The 20,349-nt window shown below is 40.0% G+C and overlaps 2 protein-coding genes and 1 pseudogene across 4 annotated transcripts in view; 2 read left to right on the forward strand and 1 right to left on the reverse strand.

Moving 5' to 3' along the window:
* Positions 1 to 9,852, reverse strand: part of LOC145488611 (peroxisomal carnitine O-octanoyltransferase-like) — a 30,644-nt gene extending 20,792 nt beyond the window's left edge. For both annotated transcript variants that reach the window (XM_081467499.1, XM_081467498.1), the window contains exons 1-10: positions 9,765 to 9,852; positions 8,352 to 8,459; positions 7,286 to 7,410; positions 6,624 to 6,802; positions 5,603 to 5,727; positions 4,942 to 5,050; positions 4,534 to 4,621; positions 3,910 to 4,023; positions 3,059 to 3,160; positions 1,015 to 1,098 (exon numbers count right to left, since the gene is read on the reverse strand). In XM_081467499.1, the coding sequence (XP_081323625.1) occupies positions 1,015 to 1,098; positions 3,059 to 3,160; positions 3,910 to 4,023; positions 4,534 to 4,621; positions 4,942 to 5,050; positions 5,603 to 5,727; positions 6,624 to 6,802; positions 7,286 to 7,410; positions 8,352 to 8,459; positions 9,765 to 9,852 (1,122 nt within the window). The remainder of the gene's footprint in view (positions 1 to 1,014; positions 1,099 to 3,058; positions 3,161 to 3,909; positions 4,024 to 4,533; positions 4,622 to 4,941; positions 5,051 to 5,602; positions 5,728 to 6,623; positions 6,803 to 7,285; positions 7,411 to 8,351; positions 8,460 to 9,764) is intronic.
* On the forward strand, positions 9,847 to 13,122 carry LOC145488613 (exosome complex component RRP41-like; annotated as a pseudogene). The gene is made up of 2 exons (XR_014049518.1): positions 9,847 to 10,450; positions 11,406 to 13,122. The product of XR_014049518.1 is annotated as an exosome complex component RRP41-like (transcript).
* Positions 13,123 to 13,996: 874 nt separating this feature from the next.
* On the forward strand, positions 13,997 to 17,836 carry LOC145486964 (histamine N-methyltransferase A-like). Its single transcript, XM_081465668.1, has 2 exons — positions 13,997 to 14,701; positions 15,670 to 17,836. The coding sequence occupies exon 2, from the start codon at positions 15,699 to 15,701 to the stop codon at positions 16,593 to 16,595; it is 897 nt and encodes a 298-aa protein (XP_081321794.1). The 5' UTR covers positions 13,997 to 14,701; positions 15,670 to 15,698; the 3' UTR covers positions 16,596 to 17,836.
* The last annotated feature ends 2,513 nt before the right edge of the window (positions 17,837 to 20,349 follow it).

Raw genomic sequence — 20,349 nt, forward strand, 5'->3', positions numbered from 1 at the left:
TTCTCTACGAAATTAAAGAAAAAAGAAAATTTGTAAGTAACCACCCAGTATCGAAACCGAATCCTCTGTTTCCTAACATCCCTCATCTACCACTACACTACCAGGTTGATCCGCCAAATCTCCGCAAAATTTAATCATAGAACGTGACCTTCTTGAATATTAATGATAGAGTTGCCCCAACCATCAAATAAAAGCTAACCGCAAGCAAACCAGTGTGAATATGAACAATCAAGCATTTGACGAGTGCGTTTTACTCAATCAACAAATTAAAACCAGTTTCTACCTTGTCCAGGCCTATACTAAAGCAGATATGGCATCGTCCATTCTGAAAGGCTTGGTTACCAATGATGGCATCGACCGTTAAAAATGGCATTGGCCGTTCACGAAACGGAAATCAGCGACGACGACACACCGCCGACGCACCACCAACGCACCACCGACGCACCACTATCGTCACACTACCGACACACCACTGACGCACCACCGACACACTGCCGACGCATTAACGACCCGCCGCCAACGCACCAAAGACGCACCACCGACGCCGCACTGCCGACACATCACCGACGCATCTTGTATGCGATGAGAACTGAAGCACAGTGGTCGATCCGTCGGCTAACAGTCGGCCGCCTTTTGGTTAACTGTCGGCTGATAGTCGGCAGACTTTCAGTTTAATGTCGGTCGATTGTCGTTGGTATCTTATTCCACTTTGCCTCCGTGTAATTCACTGCTTGCTTTTCTCTATTGTAGTATTAAATCGTTCTATTTCTTTTCTTTCTTTTTTTTCCTTTTCTTTTCTTATTTCTTTTTCTTTTCTTTTTTTTTTTTTTAATTTTGGCGTTTTGTTTTGTATCGTATTTTCTCCCTGTTACTGCAGGCTGACTATACATGAGACGTGAGGAAAACTCAAGGGTTGTAATAAGTCTGGAGTTAGCCTGTGCAGAATGGCCTTAAAGTCCAAACCAACAGTATACCATTTTCAACATCACTTCACGTAGTCTATATTAAACCTACCTGCCACTCTCCTCCTTTTTCTTCAAGATATTTAACAGCCAAGATAATGGAATCTATTTCTACAACACCATCAAATGGAGCATGCTAAAACAAGATGGAAGAACACGTAAACACTTGTTCAACCATGAAAGTCTAGACTACGAGTCCGTCTTTCACTTATTCTTTCGTGCGTGGCGTGAAAGAAAATTGCTAGAAAGAAAATGACCCTCGATCCTTCGATCCCTGGCCGGGGATATTCCGTGCTGTGTTCTTGGGCAAGACTTTACTCTCACGCCAGTGCCTCTCTCCGTCCAGGTGTACAATTGAGTACCAGCAAATTTAATGCACCCCATCCAGGGTGAGCAGAAATACACCTAGTCGCTTCATGCTACAGAAACCGGGATAAGCTCCGCCCTGGCTGGTCACTTGGCATGTATACAGACTTTACCTTTCCTGTTGCGGCATCCATTTGAGGCCATGACCATTCTTTTAATGATTGACAAGGCAAGTTCACAGGCAAGGGATCCACTGGTACTCACTTTTGCCTTGGTACTCACGCCTTTGCTTGAAACAAATTCTGAATTCCCCAACCCTGTAGAGTCTACATTATGTGTCCTCGATTCTTACAACTACACAGTTGTTACCGACGGCAACAAAAACCGTTCAGTGCTTGACTTTCATTAGACTACGAATAGTCCTTCTTTCGCTTAGTCCGTCGAGGGAAGACCGTTTAACAAATTGAAGTCAGTTTTTCATGCGTCTGTCCTGTTATTGATCATGAATTTCGTCATAACATTGTCAAAGTAGCTGTAGAAATCCTGGGGGCGAGAAGCGCGCGAAAGTGGCCATTTTTTCCTCGCGGTTTATTTTTTCACGATAACTGGAGAAATTCTCGCCCGCTAATTGGCTATATTTTATTGTCAAGAAGAGGACAGGCACAAGAATTTATAATTTATAGGACGGGTCAACGAGCGAGAGCAAACAATTTGACAATTTGTTATCATAAAAAAACAAATTGTCGTCGGTTTTTCATGCGTCTGTCCTGCTATTGACGATGAATTTCTTCATAACATTGTCAAAGTAGTCTTCGGATCCACTCGGCTATTGCCTCGTAGATCCACAGCTACTTTGACAATGTTATGACGAAATTCATGATCAATAACAGGACAGACGCATGAAAAACTGACTTCAATTTGTTAAACGGTCTTCCCTCGACGGACTAAGCGAACGAAGGACTACTCGTAGTCTAATAAAAGTCAAGCACTGAACGGTTTTTGTTGCCGTCGGTGACAACTGTGTAGTTGTAAGAATCGAGGACACATAATGTAGACTCCACAGGGTTGGGGAATTCAGAATTTTGTTTCAAGGCAAAGGCGTGAGTACCAAGGCAAAAGTGAGTACCAGTGGAACCCTTGGCTGTGAGCATGCCTTGTCAATCATTAAAAGAATGGTCATGGCCTCAGATGGATGCCGCAACAGGAAAGGTAAAGTCTGTATACATGCCAAGTGGCCCGCCAGGGCGGAGCTTACCCCGGTTTCTGTAGCATGAAGCGACTAGGAGTATTCTGCTCACCCCCGGATGGGGTGCATTAAATTTGCTGGTACCCAGTTATACACCTGGGCGGAGAGAGGCACTGTGAGAGTAAAGTCTTGCCCAAGAACACAGCACCGAATGTCCCCGGCCAGGGATCCAACCCAGACCGCTCGATCTGAAGATGAGAGCATTAACCATCACGCGTCCACACAACAGGTAAGAGTATGATGAAATCAGTTGTATATTGCAAGATTACATGGCAGTTACACTGTACTATGAAAAAGTATGTAGGAAAAAAAAGTCGCTACTTGGTAACCTTTGCCCTATAGAAGAACAAGGTTTGGTTTGAGAAAGCAGAACCCTCAAGATAATCAAGGTGGAAAAAGCTGGTTTCAACTGGTTGTCTAGGTCCAAAGTAAATTGCCAATTGTGTTTTTGAAAATACAGGGTTTATCAGTGAACTTTAGACACTGAAGCATTTTTATGTTTTAAAGTATTATGCTGATTAAATTTTCTCGTTAAAACACTTACATCGCACTGAGATGCCAATCTTCCAGATTTAAAGACCAGCACACTTACAGCCTTGTCAAACCAACGATTTTTAGAATCACCATGTATAGCATGCTTACAGACCTGACAAGGAAAAAGAAACATCACACATGTAAAATAATTTCCCAGTCTCTATATATAGGTGGTGCAAAGAGTGGTGAAACTGATTGCCTTTTATCAGTCTTTTTCTACGAAGGTGGGGGAGGGGAGGCAGGGGGGAGTGAGAGGCATGGGAATTTGTTGTAACATGCTGTTGTGTGTCATGTACGACATGTTTTAAGTTAGCCATTTTTGAGGGGGTTTAGTTTAATTAGAATTTCTCTCATGAAGTAAGGTGGAGTATTATTAAGGCTTTAAAAAATTGTCAGTAATTTTTGCTGTGGATATTCTCAGTGGCAGATTCAGAGGAGTTAAAAAATGGGTGGAGGGGGGGGGGGGGGCAAGACCTGTCTACCTCTCATCCTTGATTGCTAATAGGTGATATCAACCTGTATACAATTATAGGTGATGTCAGACTATTCCTATCCCTAATCTTGGCAGGAGTTCCTTGATTACTCTTGCTACAATCAAAATCAAACAACGCAAACTTGTCCTAAATAAAAAATAATATACCTGTATAATTGATTCTGTAGAGTGATTTTTTATTGAGTGCTGAAAGTACTCCGTTGATATTACTTCGGTTTTGGTTTTGGGTTTACTACTGTTTGAGATTGGCAGAGTAGTCTAATTGGTAAGTAATTGGTTTAGCTTTGGTTTTATGACACTCAATTGAAATCCACTCTACAACCCTTAGTTTGGAATCCATTATCATAATAATAATTTGTAATCCTAACCTCAATTTCTGTCTCAGGAACATTTTCATCAAGAACCAAGGCAAACAAACTTGTTTCAATGACATCAAGATTCTTTTGGTTATTTCTGTCCAAACTTATCAATCTTTCTCGCAGCTGTGAATGAATGACATGACAGAAAAAATATTAACAGATAAATGTCGCTGTTGTAAACCTCAAATCCAGCATGGTTTGGATAATAATTACCTTTATTTTAATATTTATTAATCATGGTTAAGACAAAATAAGGGATGACAGGGTGAATAGAGAAAACTTAAAATATTAGGTTCAGGTGAAATATTACAATTATATATTCTCCTGATATGTGTTGATACCTACATGTAATTTATGAACTCCGCAAAATTAAAGTAAATTCAACGGAACATAAAGTCGTGTTTTACATATCATCTATTCCCTTCCTGCTTGAATCACTAGATCGGAGGCAAACAATTCAGGCAGTAGACATAAATCTAATAATTTTCAACAGTTCACTAGCTTTACTTACAATTTTTACTTGAAATTAATAATATCTTAAAAGTATTGTTTAATTTTTTGCCACCAAGATATCCCACTTTCCTCAGTCAAACTAGTTTTACTAATTATTGTAATTCAATTAGGTTTTCCCACCTCATGCCAGGTATCCCGTCTCTCTCCAGTTAAACTGCCAATCCCTATCCCTGGTGAATTTGCTATGGACTGTATCTCTTGCAGCTGCCTGTTAAAATGAAAGACAGTTAGCTGAAAACAATGCTTGTACTTGTTATTGTAAGTTGTAATTTTTTCTTTTGGTGTCCTCTTCTGTGTTTTGTTGTTGTTGTTGTTGTTGCTGTTGTTTTGTATTTTAACTGTTAACTACATTCTGTACATAATAATTATTACCAATGTAGATGAAAACAAAATAATGTAAAATTAAATTTAAGGATTTAATAATGTAAAAAAAAATATATAATAATAAAATTTGAAATTATATCATCCCATAAATCTTGAAGCCTGAAATAAAAACTAATGATTGAAACACTAATTTTTTTTATTTACCGTTCAATTTCAGGAGGTGTCAGTGGTTCCATATTTTCATCCAGTACTGTGCAGCTAAAAATCCTTCCTCGTGTTTGCACAATGATGTGACGTGGTGAGCTATGAGGGGCTAATGACAAAATTGACAAGATCATGACAAAAAAAAATTAAATATTTGGAAATGTCCAGTTCAGAAATGTATCAAATAGAGTTGGGGTAGATCATAGTTCATATCTGACCAGAATACTAGTAAGTGAATATTTGTGTGTTGTATACATGGACATGGAGATGCTCTCCTACAAGGTCAACAAACAATTGACTGAACCAGAGGTATTAAAAACAAGGGGAGGAGCTGGAGCAAAAAGTAGCTCTTTTTTAGATAATTGAACGAGGGTACATGCAGATCAAAACCTTTAAGCCTCACATTTTTCAGCAGTCAGGGATGGGAGAGAGAAATTACTGTAGCAAAGAATGTACTTAATGCTGTACAATTTTATACATAATTTGCCAAATTATTTATCTTTATCAGTTATTTTTTAGAGATAGGACCCTCCTGAAAACCACCTCTAGGTGATTGGAGGTCTCCTATTAAAATATTAATAAATTTTATCACTATTAATTTATAGCTATTATTATTTTAATATCAAGAAAATAGCTGGATGCATTCAAACATATTTTATACCTGTAACAAAGCTAGTTCTCAGGGAGTCCTTTTCTTTTCCAGGAATTTTGCAACATGAGAAGAGTCGAGAAAATTGAAACATACATAGTGGAGTTGAGCCCATTCTGTCAATAAGTATTTCTCCCCTAAATTTGAAGAAAGCAAACAACAATGTTCACAGGTGGGTCGCAAAGGACATGAAAGCATCAGCGAGAGTCACTGTTGCCAAGAAGCCTCCATCAGGGTTGACCAAAACCTGGGTTGAACAGAGAATAGAATCCTTTTTTTTTTCAGGAATTAAGATTTGCAACATCATATCATAATATAACGATATCTTGTCATAATATCGATATTCATATCATGACAAAAAATATTGTGATTCACCGGTGCATCAGTGTATCGTTGCCACACTAATCGTAGTGGTCTGTACATGGCAAAATTCAGACTGGTGAGGGAAGCAATAAGAATAGAATCCTCCATTTCATCGTGGACCAGTTCAGCGATATATATATAGAGGATATTACATGGTGGCGAGAAGATATGAATTTTATGTTCTCGTGGCAAGAACTCTCTCTCATGAGTGAGCACAGCTCACTCGTGAGATATTATTCTTGCCACAAGAACATAAATTTCATCAATTTGAGCTAATGTGTAATGCTCTTTTCATGATATAGACATGCTGATGACGGCATTTTTGATGCTTTTCCAAAGATTTCTGACAACTTTCCGAAGATTTCCGAAAATTCTTCAAAACTTGTGCACAGGTCAGACGAACATTGCCAAACATTTTTCGAAAATTTTCGAAGATTGCTGCAGACTTTCGAGGAAGACCCAAAGATGTCTCGATCATTAACACCAACAAATTTAAGTACAATTTAAGAGACAAACTTGATATCAGTGAAATCATTGATATCTTCGCTAGTGAGGATGTGGAAAATATGCCACCTGAGTCCCGGATGTGGTTTCATATGAATTTTACGAGTGCAGTAAAACACCTGTGTCTATATAATAAAATATATTATGGTATACATGTAGTACATACGTGTATAGCCTCTGCCAAATTAAAAGGTATGCATGAGTGAAGACAGCTGCCCTCTTGATTTGGGTTCCATTCTGTACTGGCCACATGTCTGTAATGGGAAGGGGCCCTGCAACGTTGATCAACGGGGCAGAAGGGTATCGTGGTGTCAGATAAGCCAAATCTTCCCACCATGCCTCAAGCTTGATAGTAACCAAACAATAATGTTAATAAACATATTTATAAATTCATGAATGAAGGTCAAGTTACAATTTGTAGTACTTATCAACTCTGAATCATCAGGGCTAAAAAATACCTGAATTCCAGCTTGCCCTTGGGACAATTCAAGCAGCTCTCAAATTTTGCTTGCCCCGTGCAAGACCTAGTTCACTCTTTTAATGATTTAGTGGACAGACAGCTTGCCTGATCCCTTGCCCATTGGGCAAGTAAGAATGAAAATTTACTTGCCAAGAAGGAAAATCTACTTGTCCCAGATAACCGGTCGACACTTTGATAACGATGTGACTCTGTTTTGTATTAAACATCAATGACATAAAGGTACGCGTAATCTGTGAACTTGTACACGTCTGACAATTTTGAGTTTATTTTTATGCGTAATACCAAATACCCCTATCCCCCCCCCCCAAAAAAAGAAAAATAATAATAATAATAATTAATAATTATACCCAATTCCGCATACTCTTGGCCCTCTTCTCAAGCTTCCTGTGAAGATCTTTACCAACCCCACTAGCAAATTCATTCACCAAAAACTGGGTTTGAAGATACTCTTCTCTTGTCAGGTGAGGCTTGACTATAAAAAAATTAATAAATAGACAAATAAATAAATAAATAAACAAATAAATAGATAAATAAATAAACAAATTATTATAAATGTGTCAATTTATAGCATGTGATGACACTCAGCCAGGAATTAGAAGGAGTGGTGAATTGACTCTCACAAATTTTGTTCCTATTACAAATTGGCTGAATTTATATTGAGACAAATTATCTGTCTAAGACAAAGACAGGTACAACTATAGTTCATCTGCCTAAGATGGATAAATCATCCTAGAAGTATAAATTTGGTTTTTAGATCAATAATGTGGCCAAATTCATCTTCCTCTGATTCCTCTGTCAGCAAGTCTTCAAGAATGTGTAAATGCCAGATTGCTTGCTAGTTGCTGTACATCTGAAAATTATTAGGTGTAGGTTTGTCCTCTCAAAACAATACCAGTAAGTTCTATATAATATAAAGAAGAATCTTTTTTTATATCTTGGTCATTTCTCTAATAAGTAGTCATTAATCAATATTTTAGACAATTTTGCCACTAAATTAGTCAGAGTAATTTTCACTTATAATTTCCATTGGTTACCTCTGGTAAGTCAGCAGATGTAGTCACCATGCATTTGTTTTTGCACAGTTCAGCTTCAGTTTTGAAATTATAACACACCTACAGTCCGTTGAAAAATGTGGTTGAATTTTGCAAAATACCTTATCTGACTTCATACTACAAATACTAGGCACTTAAAGGAGCTACGTTACAGTTTGCGCATCTTCAAAAGTTTAGGCGAAATCTTTCAAGCTTGTCATTTGTAAATGATAATCCATGTTAATTTATGCCATCCTTAACCATCCTTGTTCCTTTATGGCTTATCGTTATCTCCTTCTGGTGTTTTTCTATCTTAGAAAACTACTATTTTCAGGTTTCCTTCAATTTCATATATACACTGATTACTCATGGATATCTGTACCTGAGTCTAAATATTTTTCACAAGTCTGTGCTAATGATGGAACTGGAAGACTTGGGAGTTTGTCTTGCAGCTGAAAAGTCTTTTCTTTGTTTCCATTCATTGACGACACTAAATTTACAAACAAAAGGAAATTAAGTACAATTATTATATTACAACAATTGTAATCATCACCATGAAACATACATAAAGGTCAGAGGTTTGAGCTTACAATCGTGCTTTTTCAAGGGAGAGGAGTACATATTGGTCTCATGATAAGTATATTGCTGGACTCTGGATCTTATGGCCTGGGTTCAAGCATAATTGCTTAAGAGTCACACCCTCGTACCAGCCTCTTTGTTCCCTTTGACCAGGAGCTGGGAAACAAGCAACCCTGGAAAGTTCTTATTTGAAGTCTGAAAGTATTTGAATTTCCAGTTGAATTGCGCATGTCAAGCTGAAAAACACATGGCTGAATCACGATGCTGGTGTGCTACTTCCGCTCTTTTCCATTATTTTTAAAACCAATCAAAATTGAGCTTGTAATGGAACTTTCAAGAATCGCTCATTCGTCAAGCCACCATGCACAGTAAGGAACAAAAACTCAAGGTACAAGGTCGCTAGGGTCACTATTTGTAAATATTTACATGTACACTTTTATTTAATTTCTCAAGAAACTGTTGCTCTTCATCAGCAGGCAAGTGAACCTCTGTCATTTATCGATCATAGTGAGCTTGAGCTTGATATTGAGCTTAACAATCAAAAATAAGCCTGCAAAGCTAACAGTTTGAGTGTTAGCCCACTATCAGACCTCATCTCTCCACCCTAGTTTTAGCTTCCTTATTAGAAACTAGATCATTGTATAGTTCAATTCAAGAGTTTACATTAGCTTAACCACTATGGTATATGAGCTAAACTTTTATTATTATACCATGCTGTACAAAATGGCAAGCGGATGCGCAATTTTTCAAAACTGTCAACCCCCACCACCCACCCCACCCCACCCCCAACTTCCCTCATCCAGTATGGCTGCCTGTGTAACGAACATGTTAAATGAACAACTTAACTGAACCGCCCGGCGCTTATAATCAAGTACAGGGTTACTTTTAAATTCGTTTAGCATTTAGGTGCATTCATCATAAAAGGAAGGATATTTTTAAGCTTAAACCTTTACAAGCTTAAGCTTAAATAAACTCTGTTTCTTTTTCGCGGCAAATGGAACGGCCTCCAGCAGCCCAGCACTGTACAGTTTTCCGATGGAAGGCGCTTGACATTTCTGTAATAACTCTATAATACATTGGTTAGATTTGCTAAAAGATCCAAGAGGATCAGCCATATTTCTATCAAGGATCACACCAAACATTGCGTCGATGAAAATGAATCGAAGCTAAACAAACGGAGATGTCGTGACAAACCGGAGTGCCATTTTAAGCTCACCTGAGAGTCCACGGCTGGAAAAACGAAAGAATTTCAACGAGCTTCTTTCCACCGTTTTCAGTCCAAGTCGTAATGCCAAAGAATGCATGAATCTACACTTCACAATGGACTAAATCTACACAACACTTCACAACACTATGAAAACAACAACCGCGGGAAAACTGGAGAACACAATAGTGGACGGGATCTTCTGGAGGGACTGGATGCGATTCCTACAAAAAGCATGGTTTGGACGAACATCAGATACTCTGAAGTTTGCGGTAAGTTTTAACGTCTTTAAAAATCTCTATCGTGACGATCATCAGCGAATAATGGCTGGTTTAGAGATCCTTTCACCCGAAGGGCTGCGTCTCGATGGCCGAAGACCGCACGAACTTCGGAAGATTGTCTGTAGAATGGGAGTTTTCAAACAAGCTGATGGTTCTGCTTACATCGAAATGGGAAACACTAAAGCGTTGGCGACAGTTTACGGCCCTCATGAGGTCACGAATAAGGCGAAGATCCTTCACGATCGAGTGCTGCTGAACTGTCAGTTTAGCATGGCGACATTCAGCACGGGTGAACGAAAGAAGAGACCGAAAGGGGACCGGAGATCAACAGAGACATCCATGCTCATACGAAGGACATTTGAAGCAGCGATTCTGACACAACTTTATCCTCGATCGCAGATTGACATTTATGTACAGGTAATTTCGATAGTTTAGTTGTCGTCCACCCCATCCCACGCATATCAGCTCATATTTAGACATCGCCATCTTTCGTCAATCCTTCCTGGCATCCTCAAGCCAATTGGTCCCAAGTGGGAAGGGGTGGATTTATTTAACAAATTGACGTCAGTTTTTCATGCGTAAGTCCTGCTATTGATCGTGAATTTCGTTATAACATTGTCAAAGTAGCTGTGGATCCACAAGGCAATAGCCGAGTGGATCTGCAGCTACTTTGACAATGTTATGATGAAATTCATTGTAATAACAGGACAGACGCATGAAAAACTGACATCAATTTGTTTTTTACCATAACAAGTTGTCAATTTGTCCATTCTTGCTTGTTGACGCATCACATAAATTATAAATTCGTGTGTCTGTCTAGCTAAAGAGTGCGTGAGAATTTCTGCAGTTATCATAATAATGGTACTGATATTGACGTTACAGGATACTCTTTCGCAAGGCTTAATATAAGCTTATGGGTTTTATGCATTTTTGTAATGGTTATCCAGGTCATGCTAATCATTTTGACTCTATATAAAGTCCATTTTGGCCTTATTGGATAACCATCAGAAAATGCACTTGTTAAACAACGTCAAGTGTTCATCATCCGAGTGTCCTCACAGTAAGATTTTCACAAAACCACATTTATGTGATTCTATTTTCTTTATTTTATTTTATTTATCATTATCATTATTGTTGTCATTAGCATTATCATTATCATTATCATTACTTATACTATTATTTTCCTGTATTCCTATCTTTCTTCCCCCGTGATTTTGGTAATTACTGGAGAAAACGTAGCCTTGCCTCCCACTTTCTCAGCCTCCTCCAGATTATAAACATGGTATGGACAGACGAGCTTCATATACTCACTTGTGCAATGTCTGTCAGTGATCCATGGTAAAGTTTCTGAAATGTGCATTTCTCTTTACAGATTCTCCAAGCTGATGGTTCTAACCAGAGTGCCTGTATTAATGCCGCTACGTTAGCTCTTATTGATGCTGGAATTCCAATGAAGGACTACGTCAGTGCTTGCACCGTGGGTTTCATCAACGATAAGCCATTAATGGATATCAACTATTTGGAGGAGAGCTTTGGAGGACCACAGCTCAGTCTGGCTGTTTTACCAAAATCTGGCAAAATTGTCATGTTTCAGATGGATTCCAGACTACATGTTGACAACTTGGAAAAAGTTCTGGACTTAGCTAAGAAAGGATGCACTGATATACACATCTTACTAAGACAAACTGTACATGATTATTCTCAAGAATGTGTCGCTTCTTTTACTGGTAATCAGTAATTTAGTAATTGGACCGAGTGGAGTACAATTCAGAGAGTAATTGTGCGAGTAATTTTAAAATCAGACGAGCATGAAGCACGAGGCTGATTTTAAATTACGAGCATGATTATTCCCTGAATTGTACAACACGAGGTCCCATAACTAATTAATTGTATCTAAATGTAACATATTTTGAAATTAAAAAAGTCTCATGAGAACTAATCTTTTGACCAAAAAAGTCAGTCGTGCTTTTCTATAATTTTTAAAAACTGTAGTGAACATGGAAAAAGAAGCCATTCAAGCACATGTAATTGATGTGTGAATGGTGCATGTATCCGGTTACAAATGGTTGTAATTGAATACCTGTAATTGGGCACCCACATGATTGCATGCTGATTACATGTCAAATAGGCACACAGAGAACCAATCCCAATCAAGAATTTTTTTATAGGTAAGCGGAGCCCCATGCCCATATAGGAAAGAAAAGGAAACCGATAAATAGATTTTCTCATGGTTATCATGGCTAGTGGTATTGCTTGTGGGTGTGCACACACGATGGTGGTGACAGTGGCAACGGAGTTGCCCAAGATGGTGTCCATACTCCAGCTAATAGGTTGAAAGAGACATGCAGCCTTGGTTTACATGTATAATGTCCTTTGATATTGGACATCCATGTGATGGTCAATTGACACCTGTCAAAACAAGGTATCCGCTGACCAGTATCACATGACCATATCGCGGGCTTACGTTTAGAGTTCATCAAGATCGAGTGGTTTTTTGAAGTTGACTGCTGACCAAGTGCTGGTTTTCGAATGGATGAAGGGCTCATGTCTGGTTAACTTGTTGTAAACAGGGCCCTGTTGTTCGGAAGCTGGTTAACGCTAACCCAGGATTAAAAGTTAACCGAAGTATAAAATTTTTTTGTAGACAAATGTTTTTCAGTGCTTTTGTTTTGTGTGTTTTGAGATTGTTGAAACTCAAAACAGAAGGCCAAATAATATACAGAAAACCTCACTGCAAAGTCACAAAACTCAAATGAAAATTCTTGCTTATCCAACTTATCCTGAGCTAGCTTAATCGGGCTTTGGACAACCTGACCCAGGAGTGCCGCTTTTAGGCTTGGCTAAATCTATACATTAGCTTTGATGTTTGTGGCTTGCCCTGTGGAAAATCTGGTGTCTTTATATAAGGCCTTGAGTGTGGACAGTGAAGTGACTGGGAGTATTTCTACCCTTCCTAGACGGGATGGTAGTCCATTCATGACAATAAATTTGCCAGTTTCCATTTATGCACCTGGCTGGAGAGAACCTGTTGAGAGTAAATTGCGTTGATAAAGAACACGACTGAATGGCCAGGGCTTGAACCCCAACGTCCAGAGTCAAGCTCGTTTGGCGTTTGGCGTTTGGCGTTTGGCGTTCGACATTCGGCGTTCGGCTTTCTGCAAAATAACCCTCCCGTCCACATGGAAATATTTTACCAAAAATATTGTACCATCGCCAATTTGCAAATGGCCCTTTCCAGGGTTAACTTTTTGCATTAACAAAATAAAGGTAATCCTGAAAGGGGCTAAATTGTATAGACAACCTCACGTGATCTGTATTCGGGCAATGATTGTAAATGAAGGTCAAGATCATTTCCGTCATGCACTCTGTCAGGTTACATTTTTGACCACTTCAGAGGTTGTGAAATAATAGCTGTTTCATGTTTCTGCTTGCAGTCAATAGGTACGTTAAATGGGACATGTAGTGATAAAATCCTTTTCAATGTTTCCCAGACTTATCAGTCCGGTTCAATGAACCCATAGTCCCCTTCACTACAGGGAGAGCGATACTTTCAAACACAAACAATACCACATTTTAAAATGTAATATTAACTAGGTCTGGATCAGACAACTTTATTGACATACCCTACCAGTAGAGTCACTTTTGGGCATATCACTTTTGGGCTGTAATACCCTGACAGTCAGGGCAGGGTCGTGTCTTGAGTCGTCCACTGGCGACTCGCAGAAAGAAACGAGCGTCGACGAGCGCTAGGAAGTTGGACAAGGAACTCAACTTGGTTCATCGACTCATCTTGTGTGGAAGGTTCCAAAAGATAATCTATAGCTGTTCATGGGTTCCTATTTACGAAAACTTTTAGTATACACTATCCCTAACAAAATAGAGCGGCGACTTCGAAGGGCATCCGCGCGTTCGACATGCATCACAAAACATTGCGATAAAATCGAGTGTTTGTAGCACAATATACCGCTTATAAACAAATGTCACGTTGGTTCCCTCTTCTCGTGAGCTTAGCCTGTCAGTGCACCAGCTAGCATATCTTCATACTGCCTGAAAACTGAGCGAAGATGAAAACGAGGCCACCTGTTGTCTTTTCGCTTGCTATGAGCTGGCCGTGTTATGCGTCTGTAATGACTCAGTAGTCACCTTGGCACTTCACATTATTCTTCTTTCGTTACGTGTGTCAAAACTGTGTGACTGTACTGTGTGACCGTACACTAAATATGCAGGTAAACTGACCATCAAGCTGCCGTCCGGGAAATTGCGACATTGTCTCTTCTTTAACAGTTTCAGACTGGACCTCGGAAGAGCGGTAGAAATCAACCGGCCTCCACCTGGGAATATTTTGTAAAAAAAAGGAAAAAGATTATACCATCGCCAATTTGCAAACAGCCTTTCTCGCATTTACATAAAAGGTAACCGTGAAAAGTTAAAGGCTAAATTGTCTAGACAACCTCACCTGTCCCTCACGTGATCTGTAATCGAGCAATGATCGAAAATGCACAAATTATGATGCAGATCAAGATCATTCCCGACATGCAATCTCTCACGTCTGCTCTTCGCCGATCGAGTCACGTTAGATCTGGGCACTCTGTATGGTTTCTTTGGGTTTTGAGCACTTCAGAAGTTGTGAAATAATAGCTGTTTCATGTTTCTGCTTGCAGTCAATAGGTAAGTTAAATGGGACATGTAGTGATCAATCCTTTTCCAAGGTCTCTTCGACATATCAGTCCGGTTCACTGAACGGGTGAATACAGTTCCCTTTACTACAGGGAGGGCGATACTTTCAAACACGAACAATACCACATTTTAAAGTGTAATATTAACTAGGTCTGGATCAGACAACTTCATTGACATAACCTGCCAGTAGGAGTCACTTTTGGGCTGTAACGCATGTAGATCAGTCCATTGGTGACCGAGCCGAAGCAAGAAACGAGCGTCGCCGAACGCTAGGAAGTTGGACAAGGAACCCAACTTTGGTCATCGACTCGTCTTGTGTGGGAGGTTGTTGTGGAGCTGTTATTGGGTTCCTATTTACGAAAACTTTTCGTATACACTATCCAAAACAAAACCTAGTGGCGACCGCGAAGGGCATCCGCGCGTTCTACATCTATCACAAAACATTGAGATAAAATCGAGTTTGTAGCACAATATACCGCTTATAAACAAATGTGACGTTGGTTCCCTCTTCTCGTGAGCTTGGCTTGTCAGTGCACCAGCTAGCATATCTTCATACCGCCTGAAAACTGAGCGAAGGTGAAAACGAGGGCACCTGTTGTCTTGCTTTTTGCCCGGAGATCACGTTTTCTGCCACAAGGCTGCAACAATTTAGATCACAATCATGCAGTCACGCTCTTTTGCTTGATGAAACGCGCGGGAAGAACACAAACCAACGAGCAGGGACGAGTAACGAAACCGCGAGGCGTTTGCGTTCTTCCCCGCGCGGATTTTGGAGCAAAAGAGAGACTGTTCAAAGCCGAACTAACAATTGTCAATCGACGTAATGTCTATCTTCTGAAATGCGACAGCCGTATACCATGAATAGCATGAAGGATTCAGTGTTAATTAGCATGTAATTAGCCTTGGTTGCATGCATGAATAATATCAATGTGTAATGCTATTCTCTTTGTTACATGTAGGCTAGGTGGGCAGAGCTAAACATCTTCAAATGGATCCTTCATCATCAAAAGAAAACCTCTATCTCACGACATGGAACGTCTGCTTGAAGAATTCCACATACACTAAGACGATGACGGACTTTGTAGAAGAAGTCGCTTTTCATGTGACGACCAAGATAACGAAAGATGGGCTTAGAAGCAGCCCCGTGTTTCGTGTGCTTGGAGTCGGTAGCGGCAAAGGTAAAGCTGATCTTAGAATTCTTACTGGCATTGCAAAAGCGTTCGGAGCTTCCCGGACGAAAATAGCAGCCATACATTCCGTCGTTGTAGAACCAAGCGCCGAAATGATAGAAGAATTCAAGACCTCCGTTTCCCCTTTACCACAGTCCCTAGCAGGTGTGGCTGATGTCTCATTCGAATGGCACGAGATGACCTTTCAGAAGTTCAGTGAGTGTTTTCCCCAAAAGGAGAGTTTGTTTGACATGATTCATTTTGTCGCATCTGTGTATTACATGGACGCCGAAATAGCTCTGAGTTACTGCTATCAGAAGCTTGCTAGTGGTGGAGCCATGTTCTGTACGGTGGTACTGGAAGAATCTTTTTTCCCAAAGATGTCAAGAAAGCTACACAACAAAGTAGATTTGGGCTCTGCTCAGAAGATTTACACTGAAGTGGATCTTGTTAATATTGCCAGGAAGAATAACTGGAAATATGAGAAACTGTGGATGGCCAAATACCTTTATGACATAACCTGCTGTTTTGACGAATCCTCGAAAGAAGGGAGCATTCTGCTCGACTTTCTAACCCATCAGAGAGATTTTCGAAGAACGGCGGACCAAGCGTTTTACAATGAGGTCAGGGACTTCTTGATGGAAGAGTCTAGCACCAATGATAATGGAAGAAAACTAATAGAGCAAGAAATGACAGCAGTAGTACTTTACAAATGATCATGAAGGGCCACTAGTGAACGTTTTCACATTCAATTTAGTGTAAAACTTGGAAAGAGTTGAGTTCTTTTGAAAGTGTTTTGACATTATTGATTTTTTGTTGTCGGCCCCAATTGCCCTTCCATTTCCTTCGGTACGTGATGAGCGGGAAACACATAGAAGCGGAGCTTTGGAGACCTTGATTGTTAGGAGGCGAAAAGCTAAACCTACTTTCTCAAGTTGAAATCGGAGAACTGGTGATCTGTTGTAATTTAAAGATGCTGAAAAATGAAACTATGAATTTCTTTCTCAGTTTTCTTTTACTCTTTTGGTCCGCCATTTTGTTACCCTGAAGATTGCACTAGGACTGATGAGGACAAATCGAGCATGCCCAATGAAGCGGCAGAATTTTGAACTTGAAACTATACAAGCTTCTTTAATCACCAAGTTTGGAGTAATGACGTCATTGAACAAAACAACTCAACAACAAATTGGTCATTGCAGAAAAAAAACATGTTACCACCAGACTTTGTGCCCAGGGCTCCTCGTATGTTGTGTTTCGCCGGTTTCCTTGGTCAAACGGTATAGTTTAGATTCTCTTTAGTTTTCCTCCCTTCTCAAAAGCGAATGTTTCAAAATAATTCCAATCTGAATTGAAGTAAGGAACTGGAATATATATAGCGTAATAATCTGACAGAAATAAGTTGAGTTGCATACATCTATTTATGGTACCATCATCAATGTATATTCTCCGCACAGCAGCAGTCTGTTGATTGTCAGTCTCGAGTGAGGGGTCGTGTCAAGAATGTCTATGAGCTGTTCATGTTATACGTCTGTAATGGATCAGTTGTTACCTTCAGTTGGCTTTTCACATTATGCTTCTTTCGATACGTGTGACAGTACTGTGTGACTGTCCTGTGTGACCGTACACTAAATATGCAGGTAAATTGGAAATGGAAATTCTTGCTTATCCGACTTATCCTGGGTTAGCTTAATCAGGCTTTGAATAACCTGACCCAGGAGTGCCACTTTTAGGCTTGGCTAAATCTATATATTAGCTTTCATGTTTGTGTACTGCCCTGTGGAAAACCTGGTGTTTTTATCTAAACTCAAAACTCATCTTTTTAAGAAGACTTATTATTCTTAGCGATCCTTACTTTTTATTACTTTCTTAAATGCACATTTTTAATTATTAAGATTAGTACAGCTCATTTTGGCGAATTGTACAGCGCCTAGAGCAGGCATGGATAGGCGCTATATAAATATTTATTATTATTATTATTATTATTATTATTATTATTATTATCACTATTATTATTATTATTATTATTATTATTATTATTATTATTATTATTATTATAGGCCTTAAGTGTGGACAGTAAAGTGACTGGAAGTATTTCTACCCACCCTAGATGGGATGGTAGTCCATTCCTGACATTAAATTTGTCAGTTTCCATTTATGCACCTGGCTGGAGAGAACCTGTTGGGAGTAAATTGCATTGATAAAGAACACAACTCAATGGCCAGGGCTTGAACCCCAATGTCCAGAGTCAAGCTCTTCAGTCAGTGAAGCAGTACGTCACCGTGGCTTGGTTATCTCACTGACGTGTTCCGGCAGCTTCTCTGCTTGTATGATAGGCCCTAATTACGAGCAAGTTTATGAACTTTGTGCAATTTCCCGTCATCCCGTCCCAATCTAGGCTCAATTTCCAGCCATTTTGAGAGTCCGGTTGTTTATCCTCCTCCCAACGTGGTGTGAGACAAGGAACGCGGGCTTACAAAACGGCTGGAAATCGAGTCTAGCCCCAATCTCATTCCCGCCTGGTTTGAGTTGCAGTTCTACGCATAACGTCCACAACGTTTGATTTTCTGTTTTTCACCATCCCGCCTGTCAAAATGAGCAAATCCCGCTCCCGCGGAAGTATTTTCATCCCGTATGAGGGTCTTTTATACTCTAGCGATTTAGCGGTTTACATGTAGGCCTATTTTGAGTTTCATTTGCGGGTTCTTTCAATTATCGCCCGGTTTCAGGAAATCATAAATTTAACTCGCGGTTTTTGGTTTTTGCGTGTTTCCCGGAGTTGTTTTTGTGGCAGCCATGCAAACAGAAAGCCCTCAAAAGAGAGCCCCCAAAGGTCCCCAAACCTTGTCCTTTCACGCTCTGTTATCAACATCTCGAGCAATGTTTGCGTTTGTGAACAATTACACTTCAAAACGTTTTGTTCGCTGGGAGTTAGAAACAATTTGTTCTGTTCTTAAGATCTTGTGGTCGTTGCGAGGAGAAACAACATATCATAAAGAATAGGTCACATTCGATATACAGTCGAACCTCTTTTACAACGGCCACCTTGGGGACAGATGAAAGTGGCCGTTGTACAGAGGTAGCCGTTATGGAGATAGTAGGGGTGTAATATGACGCCAGTTTCTTTTCGGGCGGGGGGAGGGGGTACAATATATTGACATGTAGAAAGTGCTTACTGTAGCATAGAAATACCTAACACAATCTGAATCAAAATATACCAATAAAACAGGCACCAAACAGAAACAGAAATCAACGACGCGCGTTTCGTGACCTTTTGACAAATGGTTTAGCAAACACCATTCGTCAGTCGTTGGCCGTGGTGTAGAGGTTCTTTTGGTATTCTAGGAAGCGCTTTAGTGGCCGTTGCCGTTGTGGAGATCTAGTCATTATAGAGAGGTTAAATTAAAAGTGAGTCTATGGACTGTCCGCCGGGATGAAACAAAGTCGAGAGGTAGCCGTTAGTCACGGTTAACACGGCTTCTGAGCTTTCAGGACAAACTTCTATCCTATTCTCTTTTAAGAACTGAGGGACAATCTCTCTGGTCTTCGGCGATCGAGCTTAGATCGGAGTACTTTCTTTATGGTTTGACCATTTCAGAAGGTTTTGGAATAATTATAGCCGGTTGGCGGGGGTGCAAGACACCAATATAAAATGGACGGGGGAGCTCGTCGGAAATTTTGAAAAGAACCCCTAAGAGGTACCGAGATCCTGTTTCATGGGCGTGGCTTGAAGTTTATTCTCCCCTAAGAGACAACAATTCTTACGTAACACATTATCTCCTGTCATATTCCATTGGCGACTCGAAGAAAGAAACGAGCGTCGACGAGCGCTAGAAAGTTGGACAAGGAACTCAACTTGGTTCATCGTCTCGTCTTGTGTGGAAGGTTCCAAAAGATGAGCTACAGCTGTTCATGGGTTCCTATTTACGAAAACTTTTCGTATACACTATCCCCAACAAAATAGAGCGGCGACTTCGAAGGGCATCCGCGCGTTCTACATCTATCACAAAACATTGAGATAAAATCCAGTGTTTGTAGCACAATATACCGCTTATAAATAAATGTCACGTTGGTTCCCTCTTCTCGTGAGCTTGGCCTGTCAGTGCACCAGCTAGCATATCCTCATACTGCCTGAAAACTGAGCGAAGATGAAAACGAGGCCACCCGTTGTCTTTTCGCTTGCTATGAGCTGGCCGTGTTATGCGTCTGTAATGACTCAGTAGTCACCTTGGCACTTCACATTATTCTTCTTTCGTTACGTGTGTCAAAACTGTGTGACTGTACTGTGTGACCGTACACTAAATATGCAGGTAAATTGACCATCAAGCTGCCGTCCGGGAAATTGCGACATTGTCTCTTCTTTAACAGTTTCAGACTGGACCTCGGAAGAGCGGTAGAAATCAACCGGCCTCCACCTGGGAATATTTTGTAAAAAAAAAAAAAAAAAGATTATACCATCGCCAATTTGCAAAC

The sequence above is a fragment of the Orbicella franksi genome, chromosome 5 (genome assembly GCF_964199315.1).
Source record: "Orbicella franksi chromosome 5, jaOrbFran1.1, whole genome shotgun sequence".
NCBI lineage: Eukaryota > Metazoa > Cnidaria > Anthozoa > Scleractinia > Merulinidae > Orbicella > Orbicella franksi.

Coding starts and splice junctions, on each gene's coding strand:
- LOC145486964 (XM_081465668.1), top strand. CDS start 15,699: ATGGATCCTTCATCATCAAAAGAAAACCTCTATCTCACGACATGGAAC.